Source organism: Lampris incognitus, chromosome 1 (genome assembly GCF_029633865.1).
Source record: "Lampris incognitus isolate fLamInc1 chromosome 1, fLamInc1.hap2, whole genome shotgun sequence".
Taxonomy (NCBI): domain Eukaryota; kingdom Metazoa; phylum Chordata; class Actinopteri; order Lampriformes; family Lampridae; genus Lampris; species Lampris incognitus.
This window is the reverse complement of record NC_079211.1, coordinates 53,144,562-53,172,506: the sequence shown is the minus strand read 5'-3', so window position 1 is coordinate 53,172,506 and position 27,945 is coordinate 53,144,562. Positions and strand designations below refer to the sequence as shown.

At 45.1% G+C, this 27,945-nt stretch overlaps 1 protein-coding gene across 1 annotated transcript; it reads right to left on the bottom strand.

The window, feature by feature from the left end:
- Positions 1-130: 130 nt before the first annotated feature.
- On the bottom strand, positions 131-26,967 carry hdac3 (histone deacetylase 3). Its single transcript, XM_056275541.1, has 15 exons — positions 26,775-26,967; positions 20,063-20,145; positions 19,752-19,894; positions 19,507-19,588; positions 19,165-19,221; positions 19,012-19,067; positions 15,980-16,113; positions 14,503-14,583; positions 13,140-13,213; positions 11,490-11,554; positions 10,242-10,331; positions 9,225-9,283; positions 8,237-8,316; positions 2,826-2,983; positions 131-1,802 (listed from the first exon to the last, which is right to left on the bottom strand). The coding sequence occupies exons 1-15, from the start codon at positions 26,827-26,829 to the stop codon at positions 1,733-1,735; spliced, it is 1,287 nt and encodes a 428-aa protein (XP_056131516.1). The 5' UTR covers positions 26,830-26,967; the 3' UTR covers positions 131-1,732.
- Positions 26,968-27,945: the final 978 nt, after the last annotated feature.

The window sequence follows — 27,945 nt, the reverse complement described above, 5'->3', positions numbered from 1 at the left end:
CTACAGCAGGTTAGGAAGCGATGGAAACGGATGACCCACTGTGGTGACCCCTAATGGGAGCAGCCAAAAGTAGTAGTACTAGACTCTGCTGTAGTTTTATTACTGTTTTAATTTAGTCTACTCTGATTTAGTTTCGTTTATTCTGTTTTAGTCCTGGGTTCGAGCCCCGGGGTAGTCCAACCTTGGGGGTCGTCCTCTGTGTGTAGTTTGCATGTTCTCCCCATGTCTGCATGGCTTTCCTCCAGGTTCTCCGGTTTCCTCCCACAGTCCAGACATGTAGGTCAGGTGAATCAGCTGTACTAAATTGTCCCTAGGTGTGTGTGTGTCTCTCTCTCTCTCTTGGCACTGTCATGGCCTGGCGGCCTGTCCAGGGTGTCTCCCCGCCTGCTGCCCAATGACTGCTGGGATAGGCTCCAGCATCCCACGGGACCCCGAGAGCAGGATAAGCACTTTGGATGATGGATGGATGGATGGACAGTATCAGACTACCACCTTTCAGTCTTCTGACGTCATGTGGTCTCACAACATCGTTGTTCAGTAAGTGTAGTGTACCTTGGCCTTGAGGACGAGGTACACGAGACATTCTGTGAGGGGGAAGGAGCCTTCATCAAGGTCTGGAAGAGACAAACTGGTCACGTGTATACTGACGTGGGTTACGTGTCAAAGCAGACAGGTATCACACCGGTAAATAATCACAGACCAAACAGTTATAAAAGAGGTATAAATGTCACAATTTTCCTTAACAATATAAACACAATGACAAATCATACACTTGTATATACAGTAGAAAGGACAGTGAAGAGGAATGGGAGAGGAATACAAGATTTTTAGACGATGCTGGGACCTGGTTCTTCATAGTCAAGTCCAGGGACCTCGTCCATGTCCATGTCATTCAAAACCCTTGACCATGATGTGAAGGAGTTCACCAGGTCGACAGCAGGGTGTGATGGTCCAGGTTGATGTAAGGCACATCACTACTAACATGGCATGATGAAGAGCCTGCAGTCCCATGCCCACACTGCTTCATGAAGACAGCGAGCTGATGGGAGAGCTTAGTATGATGAATAGCCTGCAGTCCCCTGTGCCCACACTGCTTCATGAAGACAACAAGCTGGGGGGAGAGCTTAGTATGGACAGAACGTAAATTCATTTGTAACTCGTTATGAATGCAAAACCCAGGTACAGGTCCAACAAATCAAGTGTATTATAAAGCATTACAGAGATAAAGCTGATGATGAAGACCAGGTCCATGTTCCCTGATGAGGCCCCTGTGTGCTGACTAGACTGTTGGTTACAAGTTGGGCAATTTCTGACGCTGAAGCTCAAAAGATGCTATCTGGGGTGTCAGGGTGGTGTAGTGGTCTATTCCGTTGCCTACCAACAGGAGGATCCCCGGATCAAATCCCCGTGTTACCTCCGGCTTGGTCAGGCGTCCCTACAGACACAATTGGCTGTGTCTGCGGGTGGGAAGCCGGATGTGGGTATGTGTCCTGGTCACTGCAGTAGCGCCTCCTCTGGTCGGTCGGGGCACCTGTGTCAAAAGCTGAGGGGTCACGAGTCCTGTTCTTCTGTCTGTGCTCAGGGTTCAGGGAACTCTTCAGCTGGAACCTGGTTCAGGGATCAGATGTACGACCTGAATGGTCGGATGGATGGATGAAATCATAGGTGGGGGGGTGGGGGGGGTGTCGAGGAGGAGGGGAGTCTGTCCGTTTCATTCTTTTTTTTCCTTAGGTCAAATCTCCACATCGCTCTCTTTGTCGTTGTCGTGGTCCCCGTCATAGAACTCATTGGCTGCCTCCGGCCTGAGGAAGTGACATCATTGAAAGTGATTTAGTCACAGGATCATTGCATCAGTGACTGTATGACCGAGTGTGGCGCTGACTTCATACCCTGCAGAGACCTGCGGCTGCTGCAGGGAGACGACCCATATACCCTGGAAGTCGGAAGTTGTTACAAAGCAATTCTATTGGTCAGTCGGTTAAGGGTCCTTCCAGCCTACTTTGAACGGTTGTTGCCTGTGTTTAAACTGTCATGCTGGCAGCAAAGTAGTAGTAGTAGTAGCCAACGGCACATTTACCCTAACCCTAACCAATCATTGTAACACTTCCAGGAATAACACTTCCAGGGTATAAGGATCATCTAGAGTATACCGATTGTCTACCTACAGCTGCTCTTCAAGTCAACCCCATCAGAAAACGTAGACCAATGTAGTCCCAAAACCCTGACACCCTAATAAGAGCACTCCTTACTTATTTCTCTTTTCCATTGTTGTCACCGAATACAAATCTTTTTTTTGTGGATTTTTTTTCTCCCCAATTGTACCCAGCCAATTACCCCACTCTTCCGAGCCATCCTGGTCGCTGCTCCATCCCATGTGCTAATCCAGGGAGGGCTGCAGACTACTACATGCCTCCTTCGATACATGTGGAGTCACCAGCCACTTGTCACCTGACAGTGAGGAGTTTCACCAGGGAAGACGTAGCGCGTGGGAGGATCACGCTACTCCCCCCCCCCCCCAAACAGGCACCCCGACCGACCAGAGGAGGCGCTAGTGCAGTGACCAGGACACATACCCACATCCGGCTTCCCACCTGCAGACACGGCCAATTGTGTCTGTAGGGACGCCAGACCAAGCTGGAGGTAACACGGGGATTCAAACCGGAGATCCCTGTGTTGGTAGGCAACGGAAGAGACCGCCACGCTACCCGGACGCCCCGTGAATGTATTGCCTGTGTGTGCATCCATGTTCATGAGAGAGGAACTCCAGCATGAAGCCATCTGTCCCCTGCACAATAGTCTTAATGACGGCGGGCGTGTGTGTGTACCTGGTATAATTATCTTCTGCCCCCCGCTCATCCGGGTCAGGGTCGTCATTGCGCTCGTAGCCCAGCAAGTCCGAGGGCACATCGTGGATCTGGACACTGGGAGCGTGGTTCAGCATCTTCAGGTTCTCGAACACTGTCTGACGGATCTGCTCCAAGTACTGAGCACGCGTGCGCACACACACACACACACACACACAGTCAGATCTGAGCTCCAGATACTACAGAAGAACACTAACAAAACACACAGAGATAATTTAAAGTGTCAACAGCTTAACAAAAATGCACACCGGCCAGCTATACTGGTCATATTAACTGGTATATACTGGTCATTTACCATGAACACATGCACCTCATCACCTGTTAGCTGGTATATACTGGTCATTTACCATGAATACATGCACCTCATCACTTGTTAGCTGGTATATACAGGTCATTTACCACGAATACATGCACCTCATCACTTGTTAGCTGGTATATACTGGTCATTTACCATGAATACATGCACCTCATCACTTGTTAGCTGGTATTTACCATGAACACATGCACCTCATCACTTGTTAACTGGTATATACTGGTCATTTACCATGAACACATGCACCTCATCACTTGTTAACTGGTATATACTGGTCATTTACCATGAACACATGCACCTCATCACTTGTTAACTGGTATATACTGGTCATTTACCATGAACACATGCACCTCATCACTTGTTAGCTGGTATATACTGGTCATTTACCATGAACACATGCACCTCATCACTTGTTAACTGGTATATACTGTTCATATTTACCATGAACACATGCACCTCATCACTTGTTAACTGGTATATACTGGTCATTTACCATGAACACATGCACCTCATCACTTGTTTAACTGGTTTGTTAAGTCTTTGTCATCTACTTTTTACACCTTTAGCTTCCATCCATGTACAGTGGAGTTAGTAATGCACCCAAAAACAAACCCCGCTACCTCCCCCCTGGTTTAATGTGTGCTACACATGGCCCTGCAGGGCACACAGCTGAAGACCACCGGCTTTCAATATACAGGTCACATACTACCAACATATGGGATAATGAACATTATTCATGGTGCATATAGGAAATGTAATCCCTCCTGAGCACTTAGTGCACTTCCAAAACCACATGTGTGAGACATGGAAGTCGCCTCTTCTTCCCCTCCACTGGTTATATGGGTTATAGCATATGGGCTATATGGGTTATATAGGTCACATGGGTCATATGGGTTACATGGGTTATATAGGTCACATGGGTCATATGCGTTACATGGGTTATGGGTGACATGGATTATCTGGGTCACATGGGTTATATGTGTTATATGCAAGTCAGGTCAGCCTTTGCTGCTACCATTATGACAGTAGATGGTACTATCTGCATCTGTTTCAACTGCCTGAAGGTAACTCTGAATTCAAATCCAAGAAGGCGCTGGCAGCAGGGCCCTCGATGGTGTGTGCGGCAGAAGAGCTCAAAAGGATCATGAGCGCTATCGGTCCAATGGCACAAACATCAGATGGCATGCAGAGGAACCACTCTGTTGCTCAATGGATGGCATCACTTGACAAGTAAGCTATCACTGCAAGGCAACCTCTTTATCTACTGAGCCCGTTGCACTATGGTGTACCGCTTAGGAATGGGTTCTGAGGTCCAGAGAGACTGTGCGGCGGGGGCACGACACCGACTGTCTCAACTACTGTGCAAGGCATGATGTGAGGAGAGCTTGATGGAAAAAGCACTTGCGAGAAGAGCGTTTACAAAGTCCTATGGCGACAGAATGAACATGATGGTAGCAGCCTAAGGAGCTGGAAGCTACTAGCGGCACCTCTGCACATAGGTGACTCACATGTGATGGTCGCAACTCTGTTGAATCCTGGGCAACAACAGGGTCGAGGCAGCTATGTGAGGCAGCCCTTTTCAGGGAAAGCACTGCCCGCCCTGTAAGGGGTAGCCCCTAGAAAAGGTGGGGTAAAAAAAGCTTGCTCAGAAACTACATGGCTGGTTCGCCGCAGCCAGTGGGTCTTCACTTCAGCAGTCGAAAATGCAAGAAAGTGAAACTGACCGTTGCGACATGGAATGTTCGGACCATGTTGGACAACCACACCAGACCTGAGAGAAGAACTGCATTGATCGCTAAGGACCTAGAGAGATACCGCATTGACATTGCTGCTGTCCAAGAAACAAGGATTTAAGACCAAGGAGAAATACAAGAGAGCAGCTACACCTTCTTCTGGATTGGAAAGGCCGATAGAAGGAGAGATTAATGTGGTCTTTGACATTACCAAAAGAATTGCGTCCAGATTGCCCACTCTACCATTAGGAATCTCTGAGAGGAGGCGTGTCCAGATGAAGACAAGGAATCTTTCTACCAGAAATTGGTTGAAGTAGCAGACAGTGTACCAAGCGCAGACAAGCTTCTCATTTTAGGAGACTTCAATACAAGGATAGGCAAGGACCACTTAACCTATGAGGGTGTCATCGGAAAGTTCGGCAAGGGCAATAAGAATACCAATGGCGACCTTATGTTGAATGTCTCTGCTGAGTGTGACCTGTGTATCACAAACACCTTCTTCTCTCAGCCCAAAAAGAACTACTTCACCTGGATTTATCCAAGATCAAACCATTTCCATTTGTTAGACTACATTGTGACTCGCAGGGCAATCTTGACAGAAGTACTCTCAACAAAGGTGATGCGTGGAGTGGAATGCTCAACTGATCACTACCTGGTCCGAACACAGTCGCAAATAAAACTAAAGATGAAGTCACAAAAGAAGAAACTGGATACCAACAAGCTAACAAGCACAGAAGATCAATGAGACTAGCTGCAGCAATCACATCTGCTCTTCAAGATGAAGAAAGGGTTGCAACAGGCGTAAGTAACGTTGAAGAATGCTGGACACAAATGAAAGAGACCATCTATAATTCAGCAGAAGAGGTGCTTGGTCATCCAAAAAGAAAATCACCTGACTGGTTCCAGGACCAAAATGAAGCAATCCAAGAACTACTACAGGAAAAGCAAATGCTTCACAATGCCCACCTGCAAGAGAACTCTGAGAGGAGTCAATCGGCCTTCAAGGCAATTAAAGCCAAAGTCCAGAAGGAGATTAGAGTGATGAAGAACAACTGGTGGAGCAAGAAAGCAGAAGAACTGCAGGCCTTAGCAAATTGAAATGATATGCATGGACTCTACACTGCGCTGAGAGCCATCTACAGCCCAAGAAGCAATGTGATAGCACCAGTAAAAATGGCAGATGGAAGTAAGCTGTGTACTGACCTGGAAGAGATCACAGAATGACGGAAAGAGCACTTCTGCACCCTCTTGAATCAAGAAGGATCAGCATATCCAAATGTATGCCGGTGGCTTACAAGAAGGCCGATAAGAGAAGACCTCTGTGAGCCGATCACAATGGCTGAAGTAGAGAAAGCACTTAAAGACACCAGAAGTAGGAAGGCACCAGGACAAGATGGCATCCCATCAGACATCCTGAAGCATGGTGGTTCAATACTTAAGTCAGAGCTACTAAAGCTCTATAATGCCTGTTGGCAGAACCTATGCCATCCTCAAAACTTCAGAGATGCTTTGATTGTGACCATCTACAAGAAGGGTGAACGAAGTGATTGCGGAAACCACCGTGGGATCTCACTTCTGTCAACTGCTGGAAAGGTCCTGGCTAAGATCATAATGAACCCGATAAAGATAATTTCAGAAGAAGTTTTGCCTGAAAGCCAATGTGGTTTCAGATCTGCTAGATCCCCCAGATATGATCTCCACCCTGAGACAACTCCAAGAGAAAGCAACAGAACAGCACCAGCCACTTAACATTGTTTTTGTGGACTTTTCAAAAGCGTTTGACACTGTTGATAGAGATACACTGTGGAAAGTGCTAGAGACTTATGGCTGCCCCCAGAAACTGATCAGCATTATCAGACTTTTCCACGATGATATGACAGGGAAAGTATCAATTGGAGGAGACGTCAGCGATGCTTTCAACATCAAGCATGGAGTGAAGCAGGGATGTGTGCTTGCACCGACCCTATTCACGTTATATCTCGCTGCAGTCCTAGAAATAATGTCAGCCAATTTAGGAGGTGGCTTGTCCATCAGGACCCGAACAGATGGAAACCTCTACAATCTTGCGAGACTCAAGGCGTCTACCAAAACAAGAGAACTCTGTGTTCGAGAGCTTCTCTATGCAGATGACTCAGCTCTGGTTGCCAATGATCCTGGAGAAATGCAAGAAATAGTAGACCGCTTGTCTTCAGCGGCTACCCTCTTTGGACTGAAGATCAACGTCTCCAAAACAGAGCTTCTGTACCAGCCTCCCCCTCAGTTAAGCCCCGAAGAAGGTCAGCCCAGTATTTTGGTTAATGGAGCAACTCTGAGGACCACTGAGTGCTTTATCTATCTGGGCACTGCTGTGACAGATACAAACTCCTCTGACCTAGAAGTGGACAGAAGAATCCAAGCAGCCACAAAAGCCTTTGGTGCCCTCCACAAACGACTTTGGTCCCACCATGACATCGGGCCGACAACAAAGATCAAGGTCTACAACATAGCTGTTCTCCTGTCTCTACTATACTCCACTGAATGCATGACCCTGTATCACAAGCACATCAAGAAGCTCACCAGCATACAGCTTCGTCATCTGCGAAAGCTGCTACGAATCAGATAGGAAGACAAGGTGCCTGACATGGAAGTATTGAGACGTGCTGGTACTGTCAGTGTTGAAGCCCTAATAACAGCCTCCCAGCTCAGGTGGGCTGGCCACATGAGAAGAATGCCAGACAACCGCCTACCAAAGGAGGTTCTCTACAGGGAGCTGTGCCAGGAAAAAAGGAAGCAGGGAGGCCAGAAGCTACGCTTCAAAGATGCGCTCAAGCACCACATGAAGATCTGCGGCATAAATGACTCCAGCTGGGAGACAGGCAATCGAGAACAGCTGCTGAACAAAAAAGAGACAAGAAGCCTATGATAAGGCTCACCATGCAAGCCATAACAGAGCAACTCAAACAACATTCGCCTATGACAAATGTGTTTCAATGAACTGCTGAAGAAGATGATGTGTTACATGTGATATATGGGTTATATGGCTTATATAGGTTACATGGGTTTTGTACTCAAGATGGCAGGCGTGCAGGCCGGTAACTGTATGTGACATCAGATGTTGACCCAGACAAAATCAAAATGGCCTTTGGACAACACAGTTATCTCAAAAGATAGCAATTTCGGACGAAATCTTTCCTTAGTTCATTGAACATAGAATGTTTCATTTGTATGGGATAACATACTAACCAACATTACTTTCTTATCATTTTTAAGTATGTCTGATTTCATAAACTGCATGAAGTGATTATTTTCCTGGGTGTGTGTGTAGAGAGTATATACGTGTGTTTTACCTGTCTTGAATTCTGGTTCTCTATCCTGGTACTGACATCTGGGTGCAGCGTGAAGTCTGGAGCAAAGTACTCAAAATACTCTGTGGAGGAAAGAGAGCAGAGAAGAGGCTCTGACTGGCTGGAAGGGCTGTACGTGAATTAGATTTACAGAATTGAATCCTGAATTAATGCCTTCACTAACTAAGCAAATCTGAACTAAACCTCCAACAGGGGCCAACTCAGTTTTTCAACTTTTAGCCTAGATTCCTACTTAAGTGGTCTTTCATGCTAACACACAGGCTTTATACAGACACACAGATACACTACTCGGGGGTGGGGGCCCTGGCTTGTAAAACATTTGGGGTCCCAATGTGTAGATAGGTAAACTCTGCCTTACAGTATGAATGTTTTAGTATGGAAAAAAAAAATCTATATATATGAAGTGAGTGTATGTTTGTATGTTCACTTAAAACTCCAGAAATACTCATTGTAGAACAAAAAGAAACGTATCTTTAGAATCAGCACTTTGTAAGGATTGCACAGTTAGAAAAATATTTCAAAAACCAAGTAAAAAATTGGATTTATTTGTGAAAGAGGCTTTCCAACGATGCTTTGTGGTGACTTCCGGCAAATCTTTCCAGTGGTCAAGGGAGGCACTACACCTAACATTGTCAATGATAGCCTGAAGGCACGCAACATGGTTTACCCTGAGGCGCTTGAGCACTGAGTGATTAATACACACATTGGCAAAGAAGCTTGATGAATGGATTTCTAATTATGACATTTGATCATTGTCGTTAATAAGATTAGTTTATTCGACATTCGTTTATCACATGTATCATATCATAAATTATCCTATATTTCGTCATCGATTATATCGTAAAGATCAGATTGTGTTGTTGTTTTGGTGAGAACAGTTTCCCTAACCCGGCAACGCCGGGTACCTCTGCTAGCAAAATGAATAAAATCAATGCAACTACAACAATGAATGTGATGGAGTATGACTCACCACTATAAGGCAGTTCATCACTGATAGATTCATCTACCAGTAGAGACGTCTCATAGGTCCTGCAATTAAATAGCACAACATTTCAATAAAATAATAATATCCTTGATGTCAGTTAAGTAATGAAAAGTATCAACGTGTCTACATTTTCTCTTCATTCATTTATTTTATTTGGGGGGGAGGGGGAAATTTTTCTCCCTTTTCTCCTCAATTGTATCCGGCCAATTACCCCACACTTCTGAGCCATCCCGGTCGCTGCTCCACCCCCTCTGCTGATCTGCGGAGGGCTGCAGACTACTACATGCCTCCTCCGATACATCCGGAGTCGCCAGCTGCTTTTTTTCACCTGACAGTGAGGAGGATCACGCTATTCCCCCCAGTTCCCCCTCCCCCCGAACAGGCACCCTGACCGACCAGAGGAGGCGCTATTGCAGCGACCAAGACAAATACCCACATCTGGTTTCCCACCCACAGACATGCCCAATTGTGTCTGTAGGGATGCCCGACGAAGCCGGCGGTAACGCGGGGATTCGAACCAGTGATCCCTGTGTTGGTAGGCAACGGAATAGACCGCCACGCCACCAGGACCTCCTTCTTCATTCATTTTTTGATTAGGAGATGATTTCTCAGATCTTCTTTGCCAATGACTGAGCATCACACAGCCAGGGACTGTGGTGGGATGCAGGGACTGGATATCGGGCCTACCGGGCTAAATTAGAACTTTTAGCCAAGGTTAAAACCCGATAGCAAAAGCCATGAGTAAAAGGTCATAAATAAAATCAAAATGGATTCATTTATTGCATTTCCAGCACACAGAAGCATGTATTTCTTTAATGGTGGGAAAAGGACTTTCTGTTATTTTGACCATTTACCTCAAACTAACGGTTTGTCTGCAGTGTTCAGTAACAGTAATGGATTAGCTCAGTACTCACTATCGTCCAATATGTAAAGATTGGTACTCTGAATCGGTATCAGCAGTGAAAAAGCAGTATCTGTTCATTCCTTCAGTTTTGGGCTTACCAGCAGCGAGCCACATTCCTGACTGTGTAGCCTCCACCTCCCAGGACCAACAGGGGAATCTTAAAACTCTTCACAAACTCCACACACTCGCTGTGGGACACACAGAGCCATGAACACAATAACACACCCAAAAGTACTTTTGTCCTGTTAGCAGTAGCTACTGTGAATATTATACAACTGGTATCACATGACTTCCCAGCTGTGTCACAACTGTCACTAGTAGCCATCCATTATCCAAGCCGCTTATTCCCAACTCGGGTCGTGGGGATGCTGGAGCCTATCCCAGCAGGCATTGGGTGGCAGGCGGGGAGACACCCTGGACAGGCCGCCACTCCATCACAGGGCCGCAACACACACACACACACACACACACACACACACACACACACACACACACACACACACACACACACACACACACACACACACACCTAGGAACAATTTCGTACGGTGATCCACCTGACCTACATGTCTTTGGACTGTGGGAGGAACCCGGAGCCCCCGGAGGAAACCCATGCAGACACGGGGCGAACATGCAAACTCCACACAGAGGATGACCCGGGATGACCCACCAACGCTGGACTACCCCGGGGCTCGAACCCAGGACCTTCTTGCTGTGAGGCGACCGCGCTAACCACTGCGCCACCGTGCTGCCTAGAACTAGTACTGGTACTAGTATCAATGATACAGTACTAGTATCATTGATAGTACTATTCTCAGAAGTTCAGTCCTAGCCCTGTCCATACATTGTCTTGTGTAATACAAATGGTAGGCGGTCTACTTAGGGCAGATGTGAAATATCCTCTGATAAAACCTTCAAGCTCCTAGCTCAGGGGTGGGCAGTCTTATCCAGAAAGGGCCGGTGTGGGTGCAGGTCTTTGTTCCAATCAAGCAGTTACACACCTGATCCCACTAATCCACCAGTAGAGTCTCTGCTGAGGAACTTGATGAGGACACACAGGTGTGTAACTGCTTGGTTGGAACAAAAACCTTCACCCACACCAGCCCTTTCTGGATAAGATTGCCCACCCCTGCCTCGTTTACTACAAATGGGGCAGTAAATCAGACTGCAGTTACAAAATGCTTCTATGTCTTGTATGAAAAACACATGCAAATCATTTTTTATCTACAGCGACATTTCTTGAATTTCATCATTCTCGGTGCAAAGAAAGCCAGTAGAGGGGCCACAACATTTGGACCAGAGGCATCTGTGTTTGGTACAGGACGTTTGGACTAGGCCAGTCTCACCCGTGTCCTCGTATACTGAGGTTGAAGCAGCCCAGTCTGTCACATCCTAGAGAATCTGCTCCGCACTGCAGGGGGAAAACCACTGGCTTTACTTTCTGCAAACAGGGTCTCACTTTACATCATTCTAACCGTGATCACCTCATACCAACACCTGAGCCATGTGCAAGAAAACACCGCAGCCATGTGCAAGAAAACACCTCAGCCATGTGCAAGAACACCTACTACTGTTAAATGCTTCATAACTATCTTTTAATAAGACATACACTACCGTTCAAAAGTTTGGGATCACCCAAACAATTTCGTGTTTTCCATGAAAAGTCACACTTATTCACCACCATATGTTGTGAAATGAATAGAAAATAGAGTCAAGACATTGACAAGGTTAGAAATAATGATTTGTATTTGAAATAAGATTTTTTTTACATCAAACTTTGCTTTCGTCAAAGAATCCTCCATTTGCAGCAATTATAGCATTGCAGACCTTTGGCATTCTAGCTGTTAATTTGTTGAGGTAATCTGGAGAAATTGCACCCCACGCTTCCAGAAGCAGCTCCCACAAGTTGGATTGGTTGGATGGGCACTTCTTTGAGCAGATTGAGTTTCTGGAGCATCACATTTGTGGGGTCAATTAAACGCTCAAAATGGCCAGAAAAAGAGAACTTTCATCTGAAACTCGACAGTCTATTCTTGTTCTTAGAAATGAAGGCTATTCCATGCGAGAAATTGCTAAGAAATTGAAGATTTCCTACACCGGTGTGTACTACTCCCTTCAGAGGACAGCACAAACAGGCTCTAACCAGAGTAGAAAAAGAAGTGGGAGGCCGCGTTGCACAACTGAGCAAGAAGATAAGTACATTAGAGTCTCTAGTTTGAGAAACAGACGCCTCACAGGTCCCCAACTGGCATCTTCATTAAATAGTACCTGTTAGAGCCTGTTTGTGCTGTCCTCTGAAGGGAGTAGTACACACCGGTGTAGGAAATCTTCAATTTCTTAGCAATTTCTCGCATGGAATAGCCTTCATTTCTAAGAACAAGAATAGACTGTCGAGTTTCAGATGAAAGTTCTCTTTTTCTGGCCATTTTGAGCGTTTAATTGACCCCACAAATGTGATGCTCCAGAAACTCAATCTGCTCAAAGAAGTGCCCATCCAACCAATCCAACTTGTGGGAGCTGCTTCTGGAAGCGTGGGGTGCAATTTCTCCAGATTACCTCAACAAATTAACAGCTAGAATGCCAAAGGTCTGCAATGCTGTAATTGCTGCAAATGGAGGATTCTTTGACGAAAGCAAAGTTTGATGTAAAAAAAATCTTATTTCAAATACAAATCATTATTTCTAACCTTGTCAATGTATTGACTCTATTTTCTATTCATTTCACACAACATATGGTGGTGAATAAGTGTGACTTTTCATGGAAAACACAAAATTGTTTGGGTGATCCCAAACTTTTGAACGGTAGTGTATGTTCTTTTATCCCTGTCAATTTTAACTTACAATGAAACATGGGATAACTTGTCACACAATGGATTTTCTAGCATGTACAGGGGAAATAATCCACTGTTAGGAATTACTCACTGGCCCGCCCAATCACTGCTGATAAAATTAAAAAAAATAAAAATAAAAAGATGGGCAGTGATGACTGAGACTCACCTGTAGAACGATGCAGGTGGGCTGGTAGAAATCTACTACCTGTTTGATGACGGGTTGAAACAACTGTCTGTAGCCTGAGTGACAGACAGACAGACAGACAGTCAGAGAGAGACAGCGAGAAAGAGAGATACAGACAGACAGACAGCGAGAGACAGACAGACAGAACAGAGAGACAGACACACAGACGGAGACAGACAGACAGACACACACACACACAGCGAGGTAAACAGAAAGACTTAAGCAGCATACGTTCAAGAGATATTGGGCATGGGTCTATCTAGTGGCACAAAATTATTTACTCCAGTTAGAGCTGACTGAGATGTATGAGCTGTATGAGCTGTATGAGATATATGAGCTGTACGAGATATATGAGATGTATGAGCTATAAGAGATGTATGAGATGTATGGATGTATGAGCTGTATGAGATGTATGAGCTGTATGAGATGTATGAGCTGTATGAGGTGTATGAGATGTATGAGCTGTATGAGATGTATGAGCTGTATGAGATGTGTGAGCTGTATGAGCTGTATGAGCTGCATGAGATGTATGAGCTATATGAGCTGTATGAGATGCATGAGATATATGAGCTGTATGAGATGTATGAGCTTTATGAGATGTATGAGATGTATTAGAGCTGTATGAGATGTATAAGCTGAATGAGCTGTATGAGGTGTATGAGATGTATGAGATGCATGAGATGTATGAAATGTGTGAGCTGTATGAGATGTATGCGATGTATGAGCTGTCTGAGATGTATGAGATGCATGAGCTGTGAGAGGTATAAGCTGTATGATATGTATGAGATGTATGAGCAGTATGAGATTATGAGATGTACGAGCTGTATGAGATGTGTGAGTTGTATGAGCTGTATGAGCTGTATGAGGCGTATGAGCTGTATGATACATATGAGCTGTATAAGATGTATGAGCTGTATAAGATGTATGAGCTGTATGAGAAGTATGAGCTGTATGAGATGGATGAGATGGACAAACTCTTAAAAACTCAGTAATTTGATTTTCAGAGTTTACATCTATGCTATTCTAAATATCTTTGGATTCAAAACTGCAGAAACAGTCGTTCTACCCGGTCAGAACCAGTTCAGTCTGACTACCGAGTCAGAACCAGTTCATTCTGGCTACCCAGTCAGAACCAGATCATTCGGGCTACCCAGTCAGAACCAGTTCATTCTGGCTACAGTTACACTTCAAGATCTTTCCAACATTTCAAACACCCTTTAATCCTGACGTAATATTATAATTTGGTCTGGAATAGCACCCCCCGGCTCATGCTGCTGAAAGCATCGACTGTGAAAACAACCACAAAACAGGCAAGTAAGAGAAAGAAAACAAGAAGTGGACTGACTCTGGTCATCGATGCCATCTCTGAGTGGTACGTTGAGACAGTAGTACCGACCACTCTCTGCCCCCACCTCGTACATGTCCCCTGCATCACAGACACACACAACAAACACAGACTGATACACACGTCTTCAGCTGAACAGCAACACGATGGAATTCCCTTTGTAGGGTTTGACAAACTGTAAGCAATAAATGCAATAAAACAATGTGGGGTGTCCAGGTAGCGTGGCAGTCTATTCCATTGCCCACCAACAAGGGGATCGCTGGTTTGAATCCCTGTGTTACCTCCGGCTTGGTTGGGCGTCCCTACAGACACAATTGGCCGTGTCTGCAGGTGTGAAGTAAGTGTGAAGTATGTGGGTATGTATGAAGATGTGGGTATGTGTCCTGGTCGTTGCACTAGCACCTCCTCTGGTTGGTTGGGGCACCTGTTCAGGGGGGAGGTGGAACTGGGGGGAATAGCATGATCCTCCCACACGCTACGTCCCCCTGGTGAAACTCCTCACTGTCAGGTGAAAAGATGCGGCTGGTTACTCCACATGTATGGGAGGAGACATGTGGTAGTCTGCAGCCCTCCCCGGATCGGCAGAGGGGTTAGAGCAGAGACTGGGATGGCTCAGAAGAGTGGGGTAATTGGTAAGTGGCCAGATACAATTGGGGAGAAAAAGGGGGAAAAAAAGAGTTTCTGCAGCCCTACTTTAAACACCAAGATCAAGACCAGAGTAGCAACTGCTATTAGCCCCAAACAATTTACCTCATAATCATTAATTATTATAATTACCTTACAATAATGCCTGAAAGATGCTGGAGTTCTGGGGTAAACCACCAATACCTGATTACCAAAGAAACCCTGACGTGTCACTCTGCCTGTATCGCCCGTCTGTATATATACATACTGTATATATACTGTATATGTATATATACTGTTTGTGTACTGTATATATACTCAAGGCTCAGCGTTTTCGGTTTTTATTTTTCAAAGCCATCCAGCATGCCGAATTTCGCCACAAGAGGACACTGTTAAATAACCTCACACAAACAGGAACAACGTTTGGATCCATGGAAACATATAATCCGGGTGAAAATCAGTTTAAAAATCTGGGTATTTTTCAGTGAAACTCGGTAAAAACCGAAAATGCTGAGCCTTGTATATACTGTATATATACTGTATATATACTGTGTGTATGCTGTATATGTATATATACTGTGCGTATACCGTATATATACAGTATATACACTGTAAATGGCTCTTTGACAGCCATGTAACGGGTTGAAGTCTTGAGTCTCAAAACTAACAGGGGCGCAGCGCAGCACAGCCAGAACGTGACAGTGAAGACATGTTTGTATCCTCCCACTGACAGCAGTGTAAAAAGGCTAAATGCCTGACTAAAAGTCGCTTCACGGGCAGATTAGTTTTTCTTTGGCAATGGATGAGTAAAGGAATGATACCTGTGGTGTTTGTGACACGAGCAGCAGCTTACCTGTCCCTGGGAAAAAGTAGTTCCCGTACTTGTGGAAGGACACCGTCATGACACGGTCAGTCAGGTAAAAGGCTTCCTGCACGCCGTCGCCGTGGTGGATGTCTATGTCGATGTACAAAACCCTCGGGTGGTATCTGCAACACACACACTGATGTTGTCGTAGGCCATGTCTATCTGCATGCTGTCGTAGGCCATGTCTATCTGCATGTTGTCGTAGGCCATGCCCATCTGCATGTTGTCGTAGGCCATATCTATCTGCATGTTGTCGTAGGTCATGCCCATCTGTATGTTGTCGTAGGCCATGTCCATCTGCATGTTGTCGTAGGCCATGTCTATCTGCATGTTGTCGTAGGCTATGTCTATCTGCATGTTGTCGTAGGTCATGCCCATCTGTATGTTGTCGTAGGCCATATCTATCTGCATGTTGTCGTAGGTCATGTCTATATGCATGTTGTCATAGGCCATGTCTATCTGCATGCTGTCATAGGCCATGTCTATCTGCATGTTGTCGTATTGTAGGCCATGTCTATCTGGACGTTTTCATAGGCCATGTCTATCTGCATGCTATCATAGGCCACGTCTATCTGGATGTTGTCGTAGGCCATGTGTATCTGCATGTTGTCGTAGGCCATGTCTATCTGGATGTTGTCGTAGGCCATGTGTATCTGGATGTTGTCGTAGGCCATGTCTATCTGGATGTTGTCGTAGGCCATGTGTATCTGCATGTTGTCGTAGGCCATGTCTATCTGCATGTTGTCGTAGGTCATGTCCATCTGGATCTTGTCGTAGGCCATGTGTATCTGCATGTTGTCGTAGGTCATGTCCATCTGGATGTTGTCGTAGGCCATGTCCATCTGGATGTTGTTGTAGGCCATGTCCATCTGGATGTTGTCGTAGGTCATGTCTATCTGGATGTTGACGTAGGCCATGCCCATCTGGATGTTGTCGTAGGCCATGTGTATCTGCATGTTGTCGTAGGCCATGTCCATCTGGATGTTGTCGTAGGCCATGTCTATCTGCATGTTGTCATAGGTCATGTCTATCTGGATGTTTACGTAGGTCATGTCTATCTGGATGTTTACGTAGGCCACGTCTATCTGGACGTTTACGTAGGCCATGTCTATCTGTATGCTGTCGTAGGCCATGTCTATCTGGATGTTGTCGTAGGTCATGTCTATCTGGACGCCTCCCAAAGAACACACAACACACCACACACTTGCTGACCTATTAAAGCTGGAATACACAAGTTTATCCCTACACAATCTTTAATTTATCCACCTGGATCATGCAGTCAGGCTGCATCCCACTACCTGGCATGTGTACCATGGCAGGAGACTGTCCCCAGGCTCCGTATACCGAAGGTCAATGTTCTGACTGGGTAAGATGACCACCGCTGCAGCGGCAAGTACATACATGTTTGAAACGACTCCAGCAGGGAAAAAGATTTAAATGTGATGCCAGTGCAGCCATGGCAACAAGTATTACTGTACAACAGTGTTCCCATACAGTTTGATGTAGTCTGTAATACCTTAGACTTTGTTAACTTTGGTCTCAGGATCCATTTTACAAGGGTGCAGACTATTTACTGGTAAGCTGACATATGGCTGCTATATAGTCCGAGCTCTCTCTGCCTCCTCCATCCAGCTATAATGTCATCTCTATTAACATATACACACAGACACACACACATATATTGTAGCGAATTCTGGGGGCAGCTGGGAACTGCCGCAGCTGGGACACAAACCGGGACTCCCGCACCACAGGCAACCGCGTTAACTAAAGGGTCTGACCCGTTAGCCAAAGGCTAGCGAGGCTAGTCATCTGCGATCATTACACTACCCCCCCCCCAGGAAGCGCGTCCCCGCGTTTCAGCATATCAGCTCCCTCATGGCTCTGTGCGCACGCGCTTCCGATGGCCTCACGGTCTCATCATCCCACCTCTGACACCAATGTAGTGAATTATGGGGGCAGCTAGGAACCGCCGCAGCCAGGACGCGAACCCGAGTCTCTCCTGCACCACAGGCGACTCTGTTAACCAGTCGACTAAAGGGTCTGACCTGTTAGCCAATGGCTAGTGAGTCTAGTCATCCGTGGTCATTACTATACATATATATCGGAAGCGTTCTTGTTCCCATTTCCATGTTAGTCCGAGTAGTATAGACCAATCATGTTTAAGTAGGTGATTTCTACAGGAACATGCTTTGTTTGCATGTTGGTGACAGTCCATGTGGGGAGCGAGAGGTCCAACGCATCGGCCGAAATGTCGACTGGTCCCAAAACACCAACAGAAAGTATCAAATGTTTGAGAATTTTGTGGAGAAATGTTCGACTCGTGTCGATGACTTGTAAAACAATCCGGTTGTAGCCATCGTCTTTCAACTCCATTCGAACGTCTCAAGCCGCTAATGTGACTGTAAACAATGACGAGGAACAATGAAGAGGAAGCCTTCACAGGGAATGGAAGCAAGCAGCAGCAACTACAACGAAAGCCCCAAAATACTGGTCGAAATATTGGCTCCAGGAGCTAAATCCTCTAGTGACGATTTAGCCTCTGGGTTCTGAGATTGTCCATTGGAGCATGCTGTCCTACAGTTATACTGACTGTCCTGCAGTAATACTGACTGTCTGTCTACCAGCATCACCACATCCTACAGTAATACTGTCTGTCTACCAGCATCACATCCTACAGTAATACTGTCTGTCCTGCAGTAATACTGACTGTCCTGCAGTAGTACTGACTGTCCTGCAGTAATACTGTCTGTCTACCAGCATCACATCCTACAGTAATACTGACTGTCTAACAGCATCACCACGTCGTCATCATGAGTCAAAAGCATAACATAACCTATTAACTGGAGAAAATTTGTGGACTGCAGCTTTAACACGATCAATGTCAATATCATTGAATGGTTTCAAGGGAAGACCTTCACACACAGACAGACACACACACACACACACACAGCTGTGATGACCAGGAAGCAGCAGAGTCGGGCAACATGTGGTGATGTTTATTCAGCAGGGTGTGATCTTACTTGAGCAGCTCCAGGATACTGATGACAATGTCATTGACGTAGCAGAACCCGGACGCCTGGAGACACAGAAAACCGTCAGCAACGGCAGAGACAACCACTTCACACAGAACACGGCAAAACAGGCAGACACCGACGGAAATGATTTGTATTCACCTCAAACTTCTTGGCATGATGCAGACCCCCCGCCCAGTTGATGGCAATGTCACAAATCTGAGGAGAGGAGGAAAACCCCCCCCAACAAAAAAACAGCATCACTGTCAATAATGGTCCCAAATCCCCTGAAAGCATCACAGCCTTCAGAGACTGGTTTATATCCAGCATCAGCTTAGTGTCCACACATCAAGCCTCCAGCCTGGTTTACTTTCAAACCAGCCGAGGAGCTCGACTCCTGCGCTGACAGAGCTGACGCCGGAATGTGACTGAAGCGCAACACAAGTATACAACACATGTATACAACATAGTGTGCGTGTGTAGGCATGTATACATGTGCGCTACCTTGTGGTTGAGCTGCGTCGCACCCTGTAAAGATGCTCCTGTGTATCGGGAGCAAAACTCAAACAGACCTGGAAACACAGGACTTACGTTGTCGTCGTCACACACACACACACACACACACACACACACACACACACACACACACACACACACACACACACACACAGGTTTATCAGTACAAATGTTGTCATTTGTGTTTGAAACCTGTGTGTTTAAAGGGGGATGACTGAGATTGGGAGGCTTACCAGTCGTCGCCCACGTTGAACGTGTTGAGGCTCTTCGTGAAGCCCTGCATATTATTGGGGCTGACCTTCTGCAGGAAGTCTATGTAGTCCTCGGAGTGGAACCGGCACATGTCGTGCTGAGATGCCTTGTACGGTTTGAACACCTGACAAGACGGGATGGAAAAGTCCCCCTCAGTTTCAGTGGGGCATTGGAGGGCAGCGGAGGAACACATGAGACAGTGGAAGGATGCTCGGTACATTAACTGTGAGTACATGCACGTTCACTACAGATGAGCTCAGAGGAACCGAACCCGGTATAAATCCATGCTCACCATCATCTTCTTGTAGAGTCCATAATGCAACACCAGACTGTGTGTCAGGGACAAGCGGTGGGGCTTCATTGGGTGGCCAGCACCTAACGGACACAAGTCAATGATTATATATCACTGAACACAACAACACAACATTAAACAGAGTAATGCACTTTTTCTCAAAACAAAATTTCAAGACTGGTTTATAAAGAACAACTTTTACAATCAATAATCACGTGATAAACACATACCGACTGAACCAAAATGTGAATCTGGACCATAGTTCAAGCAAAAGCAGCCCTCAAAAGCCTTTTAAGTGAGGGTGCAGTACGAGACTGATGGGCCTCATATGGTTGGGCAGGTTATTTCAGAGCTTTAGTTTTAGTTTAGTTTCAGTTTCCAGTTAAGTTTTGGGAGTCAGCAAAAGAACACAAAGATCTGAGGCTGTTCTTGGGACCATCCATCCATCCATCCATCCATCCATTATCCAAACTGCTGTCAGGGTCGCGGGATGCTGGAGCATGTCCCAGCAGTCATAGGCCAGCAGGTGGGGAGACACCCTGGACAGGCCGCCAGACCATCACAGGGCCGACACACACACACACACACACACACACACACACACACACACACACACACACACACAGGGACAATTTAGTACAGCCGATTCACCTGACCGATTCACCTGACCTACATGTCTTTGGACTGTGGGAGGAAACCGGAGCACCCGGAGGAAACCCACGCAGACACAGGGAGGACACACAAACTCCACACAGAGGACGACCCGGGACAACTCCCAAAGTTGGACTACCCCGGGCCTCGAACCCTTGCTGTGAAGCCACTGGGCTAACCACTGCGCCACCATGCCGCCCTTCTTGGGATCATAAGGAATCAAAATCTATGGAACGGCACTTGTTACTAAGGCCAACATACACCTAACAAGTGAAGAAGACAATTTTGGAATACGTCCTAAAGTGCACACGTAATCACTGAGAACTGGGGTAATAGGGCATATCTTTTAGTTGGATGTAATGTGCTGGACATGAGAGAGCTTATAAGTGTCAGTGGTCAAGAAGAGATGACGAAAGTGTTTCAATTGTGAAAACATACAGTAACTGCAAAACTATCAACTTTTTCATCCACCTTAAAAATGACTCCAGCATTCTTAGAGCTTTGAGATAAAAGCGGAACAAGTTGGACCAAGGTAGTTTTAGATCTGAGAACTAACAGTAGTGGACCCAGAGAGCCCAACTTTGAATTGAAAAAAAAAAGTCAAGTTAGATGGCCAGCTGCTTCAGATCACTTGGATTTACAGACAACACCAGCAGGGTATCATTGGCATACATGTGTTAATCAATAACATGCTGGTGAATAATATGACCTCTGAGCAGGTAATATGTGTGGCATGTATCTGTAAAGAAGGACTGGGCCCAGAATGGACTCACTGACATGAGGTGACTTCTGCCAGTGACAGAATAAGCTGCCCAATAGAAACAGAGAACATTTTCTCCCGGTGACCCACGCTACTTTAAAATGAAACTAATGTAACTAGGCAAGCAGTGGTATTTCAGACACTGGAGATTTGTGAATTTGGTGCTTTCATCAAGGTGGTCAGAAAAGATGACTTCGGGTCCTCCTGGTGTCTCAAATAGAAAGATTCTTTATCATAGAGGCTGTTTACACCTTATATTAACATGCGTCTTGGGTGATCTGATCACAAGTGGACAATAAGTACAGGTGTGAATGCACCCAATGCAGCCTCAATGCATCTTGAGATCCAATCATTTGCTAAGGCCACATTCGGAGGTGGCCTGGGATGCATTTGTCCACATCGCAATTGAAGTGTAAATGCACATGTGTCCCAGGCCGCAATGAAGGACTGCTTATGCAGTCACCAAAGCCTCCTCTGGGTTGAGTTTTTTTTTACCTTTTCTGTAATTTCTAGCACACATCAGACCCACAACTGTGGAAGAGCCCCCGCCCTCTTGAACATTCAAGTTCAACTTCAGGTTCAAGTTCATTTATCAACTGCAGCACAGAGCCCGACCCTCTCAAACCCGCTGGAATAATTAAATAATCTGAGCCTGAACTGATGTGATCTGGTCGAGCCTGACAGGGTTACGTTGAGAGCTACAAACTCTGGTCTTCAGACTTTTACATTTTCCAATATAACGAGTTTTAAGAATGAGCTTCAACTTTTGTTGTGTATTTTTAGCACAAAATGAAAGGAGGAAAACAATTGGAGCATGACTCTCCAACTCACTCAGTTAATTTTCCTCATCAGATTATTTGTCTCTATCTGGTGCAGTTGCTGCATCCATACCATTGTAATAATGTGAAACTATTTACCAGGGCTGGCGTGGGTGACGCCTGGGCCCGGGACAAAATTATTTCAACTGGTCCCGCCCCAATTAAAATAAAAATATGCTTGACATCTCGCTTGGAATAGTCAACGTCATGCTTTATTGTTGGGACAACTGAAATGTCATCCAAAAATGTTCAAAAAACAGTCAGTCATCCGCTGCACCTTTTTATTACCAAAGTCATGTATTATGTCTTAAAGTCCAGATTCTGCGCCAAGTGGCTCTCTATTGAAAGCAGTGCCAAACCATTTAATCTGTGTGAAGACATAGTAGAGTGCAAATAGTTTTTTACAAGTTTCATCTTACTGAATGCACGTTCACCACCTGAGACAGTCACCAGTAAACACAAAAACATGCGCTGTAAGATGCACAAGTCACCATAAATGCTGTGAAGCTCCATGTCATACATAAGATTCAGTAACTCCAAAGGCCCTAGGTTCTTCTCGAATGTAGCATTGTAAACCGATTTTATGTGATTAATCCGCCTTTTGAGACAATCTGTCAAATCGTATTTTGTATTTTGCAGACAGCTTTCTGCAGGATGCAGTAATGCACTCCTCTGACACGTTCCTCAAGTTCCACAAGATGGAAAACTCATCGCATATCTGCTTCGGTGCACTGAATCGTGTGTTGAGTTGTGAAATAATGGAATCAAGTGCAATTTAATTTTTTTTGTTCCTGAAAATTACTTGAGGACTTTTCTTCAGATATTTTGTAGTGGCGGCTGGTGCTAAAAAAAATTTTTTTGGGGGGGGGGGGCGCATTTTACCTTGGCGCAGCACACCTGACAGCTGCTTTAATGTCCACACAGTCACAGAGTTACTTAGGACAATGTAGCCTATAGATTTTATCAGGGTTCGTAGACGGTGGATGATTGACAGTCGAGACGAGGTGTCGTGGTGGGTGTGAACATGATTGACAGCCACGAGAATTGTCCAATCACATTAGATCAAAACACATTACAACAACACCAATTCACTGCCAATAAAAGTGGGAGTGTCTTGGGGCGCACAGAACTGCGCCCCAAGGAAAACCTGAAGAAATCAATCAGACAGCAGCCTCAGGTCACCTGCTCGCCAGAAGTCTGAGGGCTTAGATAAGGTACCGTTTGGCCAGTGCCCCTTACCCAGGAAGTATATGTATTCAGACAGAAATCAACCAAATACCATTTGAACCAATATTTAATGCTGTTGACAGGCGCTCACAGACTGAAATACACTTTTTATTTCATCATTATTTGCATTATACAGCTAAATTATATATGTTTAAGTAGATTTTCATCTCTTGATATTGGAAGGGGGCGGCGCCCCAGCGCCCTGTACTGGCCAGCTGCCACTGATATTTTAACATCTGCCTCATTGAAAAAACACTGTCTGCAGTCTAGCATCTAGTCTACCATCTAGGTTGATGTCCATAGCCTCGGCTACAAGTGTGGGCTCTGATAGAAGTTCCTGACATGAATCATTGCCTTTATTTAAACTCGAAAAATCATTGAGGGCTGGCCCTCGTTTACAATGATATCGAGTAGCAGTTTAAAATGACTTAGAAAGATACAAAACAATAAGATGCAAGTTAAAAGAAAACGATCAATTAAAACAGGTACAAAAAGGAGCTGAAGGTTTGTAATCATAGGTTTAAATTGACCACGGGTTACCAAAGCATTAATTGGTAGGGTGCATTGTAAAGAGCTCCAGGTGGTCGGAGCATAGAAACCAAAGTAGGTCTCCCGGGCTCAGTACAAACTCGAAGGACTTGCTGTGACAGCCAGTCATTAGACAGAGTTTGATGTGGTCCAGAGGACCAAACTAGCATAGATGTGATATAGGATGGCAGCCTCCCAATAAGGGCCTTGTACCCTGGGGTACACCCTGGGGGCCTATCATGCCTCAACAGACAGAGAAGACAACCCGACTTTTTCATACAGGGTGCATTATGCAAAGTAATCATTTCCTCAGCTAATGTCTGAATTTTAGACGCTTGTGCATTGAGGGAAACGGCCATTGATTGAAGGATGAGAGTTCTACCGCATTGTAACACCAGGTGTGAACTGACCTACTCAGAGCTGTCCACGTGTGATCGGCTCACCGGCACATGGTGAAAACAAGTGTACACAGCCTCATAAAGTCTCAAGACTAACAACAATGTCCTGGGTTCTTATCTGGCCGAGGACATTTCTGACATCCTGCTGTCCCTTGTAACCCTCTGTCTGTGAACAGACAGAGGGTTAAAGCAGAGAATGCCACAAAACGCTCTTTGAGAAAAGCATGCCTGCAAATCCTTATGCAGGCTCTTGCAAAAGAAAGACATGTAAGAACTTATATGTAAAGACACGACGGAATGTAACAGCGACACAAAACGTATTCAAAAATGTCAGAAAAACTCACAATGCAACAACCGGTCGATAACGTAACAAAATCCCTGAGCAGATACCATAAGGAAAGTGTTCTGGTGTGCTCACCACACTATGCAGGTTAGATGAGGCAAGACGGGTTTTCAGGTTAGCAGAGGGCTCAGACAGAGCGGGACTGCCTCTCCTTCCCTGTTCAATGTCTACACTGATGACTTGCCGAAGCAGCTAAACGGGTACGAAACTGGCTGTGTTATCGGAAATATGGATATTAACCACCTAATGCATGCAGATGTTTTGGTTGTTTCTCTCCATACAGTGCAGGGTTACAGCAGTTACTGAAGATATGTCCCCCGTATGAACCCCATATGAACATATGTCCCCCGTATGGTGCAGAGTCTCACATCCAAAGAAGATAGAAAATTAGTTTTTCCTGATTTTCATCTGAGTAATAATGCTGTTGAGGTGTGCTACTACTACTACTTCCGGCTGCTCCCGTTAGGGGTCGCCACAGCGGATCATCCGTTTCCATCTCTTCCTGTCCTCTGCATCTTCCTCCGTCACACCAGCCACCTGCATGTCCTCCCTCACCACAACCATAAACCTCCTCTTTGGCCTTCCTCTACTCCTCTTCCCTGGCAGCTCCATATTCAGCATCCTTCTCCCAATATACCCAGCATCTCTCCTCCACACATGTCCAAACCATCTCAATCTCGTCTCAAGAGCAAGAGCAAATATGCGGATGATAACTGCTCGTGAGGTGTGCAGTGAGATTAAACACCTTGGTCACTATATTACAGAACATCTAACAGGTGACAGATATATCCATATCCTGCTAGGCTGCACTTTGGCTACGGAGGCTAACATGGTGATTCTTAAGTTTCAGATTTGTACTATGTGTGTTAAAGCCTCACTGTGGTACGCCTCTGTATACTGCTCATTTATGGGGTGGTTGCAGAAAAGGTAGTATGCATACTTTAAGTGGTACATAACAATGCTATGTTTGTTAATACTGGTATACCTACATTAATACTGGTATACCTACATTAATACTGGTATACCTACATTAATACTGGTATACCTACGTTAATACTGGTATACCTACATTAATACTGGTATACCTACATTAATATTGTTAATACTGGTATACCTACGTTAATACTGGTATACCTACATTAATACTGGTATACCTACGTTAATACTGGTATACCTACGTTAATATTGTTAATACTGGTATACCTACGTTAATACTGGTATACCTACGTTAATACTGGTATACCTACGTATCAAGTACTGTTAAGAAACATGACGTAGAAATGCACGTGCCGCCCACACAAGTCAGAGAATAATGTTACTGTGGCTTTAACCAACCCTGTAAAGACTTACGTATACTTTAACCAACCCTGTAGAGACTTATACTTTAACCAACATGTAAAGACTTGTACTTTAACCAACCCTGTAAAGACGTATACTTTAACCAACCCTATAAAGACTTATACTTTAACAGACCCTATAAAGACTTATACTTTAATCAACCCTGTGAAGACTTATACTTTAACCAACCCTGTAAAGACTTATACTTTAACCAGCCCTGTAAAGACTTATACTTTAACCAACCTTGTAAAGACTTATGTTCGTTTCTCATCACATATCTGGAGACATTGGCGCGTGAGCCTTCATGTTAACTATGAGATGGACAACTGTGTTTGTCCCTGTAATATGTTATATGGATATGTCCTGTATACGTACTTTATATAATATATATGTATGTTGAGCTGTAATGAGAGGAGTATGGTACAGAATTGAGCAGAAGTGTAAGTTATCTGTGGGTAAGATGGGCACCACGTGGGAAATCACGCATAAAACGCAACATGAAAATGTAAATGAATGAACCGGAGGCCCGCAACGAGAAGCGCGGCCGCTGGAACCGCAGCCCAGCCCAGTCCCCTGCCCGGCGTGTCCCCGGCTCATAGCGTCCGAAGCGACTCCCTCTCGCAGGCCTGCTCCCTCACACCCGACTCACCGTAATGAAAGTTGCCCACGTCCGGGTCGTAGAAATAGGCGGTTCTGTTGGACATCCCCGAAGCGCTCTGTTGACGGTATTCTGCCCGATTTCCCCAGGTGTTTTGCTGCAAACGTAACAAATATACACTGAATTCTTTGATTAACTTAGCATTTAGCCGCCATTGTAAACAGCGAAGGCGTCCTCCGTCATAGGCGTGCGACAGAGAGAGGGTGAGGGGGCGGAGCCGGCCGCAGCTACGTCATAATAGTGCGTTACTGCCGTACAGAACGACTCTAAATACTGTTACTGACCTCTTTTTTTTTGGAACATATTTTATTTATTAGTTTTTTGTCATATATAATTTTGTTTTTACATTGCAACAGTACAATGCCAGAGTTTCAGTACGGGGGGGGGTCAAAACATAAAAAGTAATAATTATGTTCTAAATATAATACTTTAACGTGCATGGATTAGTATACACGCTGGCCGCTGTTTGGCGGGTCAGACCCTTTAGTCGAGCGGTTAGCGATGTCCCCTGCGGTGCGGGCGATACGGGTTCGCTTCCCGGCCGCGGCAGTTCCTGTGATTGCGTTGTCCCCCCCAATTCGCTACAGTATAGTGAAAAAAGAGAACATAAGCGGGATAAAATCAAATACATCAAGAAGGAAGGGTTGACAGAAATAAACGTAGGAGGTGGATGATCACATGATGACAATAAGAGCCGCTGTTAGGGGCCGTGCAGAAAAACAAAACCATGCAAATCCAAGCTGTTCCTTCATCTAACGTGTTTAATATGTTTTCCGAGATAAGAGATGTTTTCGTTGACTTTTGGTTAGAGGTTATTTTGGTAAGGGACTTGAAAAAGAATGTCAGATCAACGTGAAATAAACGAATATTGGGCTTGGAGCCCATCACCTTGGATTTGTGATTGTGAAATTGACCAAACAAACACAGAATTGTGAGAGCGTTATCTACAGGAGATGAGCAGTAGTGCAGTCCAGCAACAAGACCAAAGAACCTTCTTTGGGATTTTGTGTCCCCAACGCTTAACATTCAGAAAAATGCCTAAAAATGTATAAAAACTATGTGTATTATGCATTATCTTATCAATCAAGGTGTCCTCTTTATTGTATTTATTGAAATTTGAAGTTGGCTGATCTAAAAAATTTATAAAAACTGCATAGAACAC